The 5,906-nt window shown below is 51.1% G+C and overlaps 1 protein-coding gene and 2 non-coding genes across 3 annotated transcripts; 1 reads left to right on the forward strand and 2 right to left on the reverse strand.

Moving 5' to 3' along the window:
• Positions 1 to 558: 558 nt before the first annotated feature.
• Positions 559 to 642, reverse strand: TRNAL-UAA (transfer RNA leucine (anticodon UAA)). The gene has a single exon. It is a non-coding gene; the product is annotated as a tRNA-Leu (tRNA).
• Positions 643 to 1,240: 598 nt separating this feature from the next.
• On the forward strand, positions 1,241 to 1,729 carry LOC149349814 (importin-7-like). The gene is made up of 2 exons (XM_089575504.1): positions 1,241 to 1,550; positions 1,662 to 1,729. Exons 1-2 carry the CDS (start codon positions 1,241 to 1,243, stop codon positions 1,727 to 1,729), a joined length of 378 nt encoding a protein of 125 aa, XP_089431630.1.
• A 4,093-nt stretch (positions 1,730 to 5,822) lies between these two features.
• On the reverse strand, positions 5,823 to 5,906 carry TRNAL-UAA (transfer RNA leucine (anticodon UAA)). Its single transcript has one exon. It is a non-coding gene; the product is annotated as a tRNA-Leu (tRNA).

The raw sequence follows: 5,906 nt of genomic DNA on the forward strand, positions 1-5,906 counted from the left end.
AGTAGTTACCTTTAGATTTTTAATCTACAGTCATATTTTACGGCATGCGGTGTGTAAATATTAAAACGGCCTTGAATCCGCAGCAATAAGTTTTCTTTAATGAACACGCTTTCACAGCTAGAATTCATGGACGCTTTTCAGTAGAGACGAACAGCAAAAACGCGTTTAGTGCATATGTGTTAAAAGACACGACGTGGGCTAAACCAATATGCTTTTCCTCAGTGGCGTTTCTCAAAGCCTTCAGGTGTGATTTTGGGAACACACACAATGATCTTGGAACCGACTACTGCGGAACAATCGAATGAAGATCCTTCCGGACCCGCAACGTCAAGCCCGGCCCAGGCCTAGGAGCGACGGGTCAGCGAATGTTTCGTCCTGATCCCGTGCTGTGCTCTGGGGTGCCTCATCTGAGGATCATTTGGCGCTTTAGTTGTATCCGACTGCAGGGGAAAGGAAAAAAAAACAGGGCAGTGCTGCTTAATACAAATGCGTATTAGCGTTGCGCACCTGCAGCGTTCACAGTAGGTCCAAAAGGAGCAAAAATTAAAAAAATCGTGTTGTCAGAAGTGGGGTTCGAACCCACGCCCTCTTTCGAGGACCAGAGCTTAAATCTGGCGCCTTAGACCGCTCGGCCATCCTGACTACGGGATGGCGGCTTTTATGACCGTATATTCACTCTGTGTAAGTGTATGTGCGTACATGTACCTGTTCAGCTGAGTTATCACACGCTTGGTAAGGTTAAATATTGCACTGTATGAATGAATACGCCTGTGCGATCCCTGTAGCCTCCTCCTCGTCGCAACGCTGAGCGCGACCGAACTTAAAGGGACCCTGAAATGATTTCGATGGGCATAATGTATTGCAACAGATCTTTAAAGATGGTCTTTGTGGGTATTTTCCCGCCGAGGGAAGAAGTGCGATCCACGCGGAAATTCTTTTATCGAGACTGAGGAACGTAGCTGTGGTGTCAAGCTGAGAGCAGGAACTCAGCTTAATTCCTTTCCGCGCCTTTATTATTCCGCGCCCCGGGGATCCCGAGAGAGAGGCTGATAGAGGAAGACGACTACCGTCGAAGCCCGGAGCCCGAGGCGAGCGTAAAAGACGACGAAGGCCGGGCTGTTAGATGTGTTCTATGCTGACCAGGATGACACTGACGACCAGGGCCAGTAGTGTCCGGCGAGAATTGTGTAGCGCGCAATTTCCACCATCCTCAACCTCTACGAAGGAGTCAGAGCATGGCATGGAGTGGACCACGACGTCCCTCGACGAAGAGGAGCGCCCTGTCGGCGAATACCATGTCTCCAAAGAGGTCATGCGAGGCATCCAGAACACGGACCCGATGTGGTTTGGTGCGCTGTCGTCGGGACCGCCGTCCGTCGTGCAGCAGTGGTCCACACAGGAGGTAAACGTGCTGGCCAGCCAGAGGAAGGCCGCTGCAGAGTCGAGCCGGATCGAAAAGAGTGGCGGATACGTGTTCCAGAACCAGACGGTGCCCCCATCGTTCAGCTTTGTCGGCACACCCTTCTGTCGGCCAGACGATATCTACCAGCGTGAGTGTATTACCGTGTCTTGCTTCATTTTTCTTCTGTTCACTGTACCTTTTTTAGCGTTCCGCCTTTCCTTGGACGCGGTCATGTATCGGTGACATTTTTTCCATGCAGAGGAGGCCTCCACACTCCTGCTTGACCAACGAGTCGTGGTTCGACAAGCGGCTGGTTGGGCCGACTGAATGGAACTGCCGCATTCGCGGACTCCGGCCCCTGTGGTGGTGCCCACGGCGCCACTGCGCATGCTCATTCATTGTAATACCGATTCCCCATCAATAACTAAGTAGCGGAGAAGGTGGAGCGAGAACGTTCTTAACTTCATATGACTACTGCACTGTCGCTTGTTGACACTATCTGGGATGGATTCCCCAGTGCTCTGCAGGAGGACATTGTCAGTTTCGCTGTCTAAGATTGCAGTGCGCTCATAGTTTTCATAAAGTTATCTTCCAAATGTTTTGCCTTCAGAGTCATCCACTGTGACGCACGTTATGCGGTGGAGAGACCTACACGTGATCAGTTTTATGTGTCTTCGTGTTCTGAGTTATTTCTGTTGCCCGCGATTGCCCACATGCGCCTGTGTGTTTGTGTGATTCGTGACGCTTTGTATACATATGTATACAGCACCCACTTCTAGAACTTCCTTATGAAAGCTCCCGCGATGTCACGCAAACAGCTGCAGGGGGATTAAGCACGACGTCGCGACCATAGGCCGACGCCATCGGCTTGAGGGCCATCTTTTAGGGGCATTCGGCGCTTCGTTATTGAATTGTATCTCTACGTGGGACATTCATAGCCAAATATTCGCGCGCTGACATGCTGGCCGAGAAGGCTTGTCTAGCCGTTCAGAAAAGGCGGCGCTCTCTAGACGGTAAGATCACGTGATGCAGGCGGGCCTGGCTAGTACTTATGTGAAAACCACCTTTGCACTCTGGAGGAGGGCGTGAACGTTTCGCTCAGCGGATCGAGACACCCCTTTTTGTGTATGCCTATGCCGTAAACGAGTGAGCGCGATTGCAAGGCGCAAAAGTGACAAGCTGCGGGTTCCCTTTTATATTGCTTGTGCTCGTAGGTTCAGTATCGCGAGACTCAAGGAGGCAGAGCTCGCCATTTCACAGAGTCACTTGGATCGGCAGAATGAGGAGCAAGATGCGCCTTTTCATGTAGGAACGCATTCAGTGCCTCTATTCGCGGACCTCGGTGTCCGTTACATCCAGGGTTTTCGGCACGAGCGCAAAAATAAAGCGTAGATACAATGCAATGTCATCTAGATTTGCTTGGAAGAGGCTCATTTCTTCTTTACTGTGGGCTTAACACCGTGAGCCAGAAGTGATCATGTGGTGTTGGTTATCGTCGCTATTACAGCGATCATCATCGATGTTACATTCACGGTTGGAGAAAGGCGTAGTTCTGGCAGTGATTTCTTATAACCCCTGCGTTGCGCCAGGCGCGACTGCCCTGCATCAACATTCAAACCTGATTATTCCACTTGACCCTCTGCTGCCCTCGACTACACTTTTATTCCGTTGGTTTCTACGTGGCCACGCTAGGAGACAACCGGTTCTTTGTTGTGCATATTACGTGGCGTGGCCAAAGTCATTTCTTCGTGTTAATTTTTGTACCCGGTCTAATCGCATTTGTTCAGACACTGTCTGTCTGTCTGTCTGTGTCTGTCTGTCTGTCTGTCTGTGTCTGTCTGTCTGTCTGTCTGTGTCTGTCTGTCTGTGTCTGTCTGTCTGTGTCTGTCTGTCTGTGTCTGTCTGTCTGTGTCTGTCTGTCTGTGTCTGTCTGTGTCTGTCTGTGTCTGTCTGTGTCTGTCTGTGTCTGTCTGTGTCTGTCTGTGTCTGTCTGTGTCTGTCTGTGTCTGTCTGTGTCTGTCTGTGTCTGTCTGTGTCTGTCTGTCTGGTCTGGTCTGGTCTGGTCTGGTCTGGTCTGGTCTGGTCTGGTCTGGTCTGGTCTGGTCTGGTCTGGTCTGGTCTGGTCTGGTCTGGTCTGGTCTGGTCTGGTCTGGTCTGGTCTGGTCTGGTCTGGTCTGGTCTGGTCTGGTCTGGTCTGGTCTGGTCTGGTCTGGTCTGGTCTGGTCTGGTCTGGTCTGGTCTGGTCTGGTCTGGTCTGGTCTGGTCTGGTCTGGTCTGGTCTGGTCTGGTCTGGTCTGGTCTGTCTGTCTGTCTGTCTGTCTGTCTGTCTGTCTGTCTGTCTGTCTGTCTGTCTGTCTGTCTGTCTGTCTGTCTGTCTGTCTGTCTGTCTGTCTGTCTGTCTGTCTGTCTGTCTGTCTGTCTGTCTGTCTGTCTGTCTGTCTGTCTGTCTGTCTGTCTGTCTGTCTGTCTGTCTGTCTGTCTGTCTGTCTGTCTGTCTGTCTGTCTGTCTGTCTGTCTGTCTGTCTGTCTGGTCTGGTCTGGTCTGGTCTGGTCTGGTCTGGTCTGGTCTGGTCTGGTCTGGTCTGGTCTGGTCTGGTCTGGTCTGGTCTGGTCTGGTCTGGTCTGGTCTGGTCTGGTCTGGTCTGGTCTGGTCTGGTCTGGTCTGCCTGCCTGCCTGCCTGCCTGCCTGCCTGCCTGCCTGCCTGCCTGTCTGCCTGTCTGCCTGTCTGCCTGTCTCTGTCTGTCTCTGTCTGTCTCTGTCTGTCTCTGTCTGTGTCTGTCTGTCTCTGTCTGTCTCTGTCTGTCTATCTGTCTGCCTATCTGTCTGTCTGTCTGATTTTTATATGGCACACCAACACTGAGGGCTATGGAACACGGTGCAGCGGAGAGCTCGAAATTAATTTTTCGACCGCATGGGTTTCATTAACAGGCACATAAATCTCTGGATACGGGCGCTTTTGCATTTCACCGCCTTCAGAATGCTTCACCAATTTCAGTACTGCATCGACCCATGCCTCAGATCAAGATTGTCACTCGCCATCTCGATCCTCGCCATCTGGAAGCTCTTTATCATCGACTTCGTCTAAACACTGCATTTACAAACATCTTACAGAACTTTCCGTTTACTTCAAAGGAACGGTCCGTATTGCGTCAACTGCGGCTTAGTAGATACAGTGGAGCATATTTTGTCAGAATACCCAGCGTACGCTGAGAAGCGTGCACATTTTGAGCATCTTATGGAATCACTCAAGTCCCTCTAACACTGGACTGTGTATCAGGACCCTTAGCCTGCCATAGGCAGCAGAGACGCGCTAATGAGCTGCTGTGTCATTAGACAGGAAGGAATCTTTACTGAACCTCGCTACAGAGCTCACGATGTGACAATGCTTTCGCGTTCAAAGCACGTAAGCAGTCTTAAGTGCTGTCCGTTTTTGTCGTTCCCTTCACCTCAGCTCAAATGTCCGTAATCGCTTGTGCTGACGCCCTGAGCGAGATGGAAAGAAACACAAAGTAGAAACAGCTGTTCCCGGGGAAGAAACGCGAACCCGTGGAGTAAATCAGACACAGACGGCAGCAGAAACCATGGCCATCTTGGAGACATCCGAACTGCGTTAGAGACATCCGAAAGGACACCGAGAGCACTGCGCCCTTTATTGGCAGCGACGCGGATGGGAGCTGGGCGGGCAACAACAAACAGCGCTTGGGCTCTACAATGCAAGCCCGCGAGCGGTCCCTCTCCCGAACAGCAGATACCGGCCACAGTGGGGGTGGGGGACGTGGCCACCTAATCATTCGCACGAGCACAGGGGGGAAAAGGGCGTGTTGTGTACATTAAAAGGCGGGTGGACGAGACCAGTGCTAAACGAGTAGTCGTCGGAAGGAGTCGTATGTAATCTTTCCAGAATACAAGCAATGTTTTTGTTATCATTTTTCAGTTTTTGTCCCCGTTTGATTTATCCGCTATTATTCGAACCCTAAAGTTGAGAGTTGTAATATTATTGTTAAATTCAGAAGCTACTACACGAGATTCCTAATGGCACCAGAGCGATGGTCTACCGGCGCCATTGAGTGGGTGAGAACGCGAAGGAGTAAAAATTTGTGGTTTAACACCCCACAGCGATACGTGTGGACTGTGAGGGCCACCGTATAGCGGAGGGCTCCGGATTAATTTACAGCAACTGGGATTCATTGATGTACACTGACATCGCACGGCACGCGGGGGTTCCTGCGTATCGCCCCCATCGAAATGCGGCCGGCACGACCTGAATCGAACCCGCGACGTTAGCAACAGTAGCCGAACATCTCAGCCTGAGGGAAGAAAAAAAACACGACAGTGCGGCTTAATAAAAATATGTATTAGAGTTGCTCACGTACAGCCTTCACTGTAGGTCCATAACAAGTAAAAACTAAAAAGATATATTGTCAGAAGTGCGGATCGAACCCACGCCCTCTTTCGAGGACCAGAGCTTAAATCTGGCGCCTTAGACCGCTCGGCCATCCTGAC

The sequence above is a fragment of the Amblyomma mixtum genome, chromosome 3, assembly GCF_055824585.1.
Source record: "Amblyomma mixtum isolate Tamu chromosome 3, ASM5582458v1, whole genome shotgun sequence".
NCBI lineage: Eukaryota > Metazoa > Arthropoda > Arachnida > Ixodida > Ixodidae > Amblyomma > Amblyomma mixtum.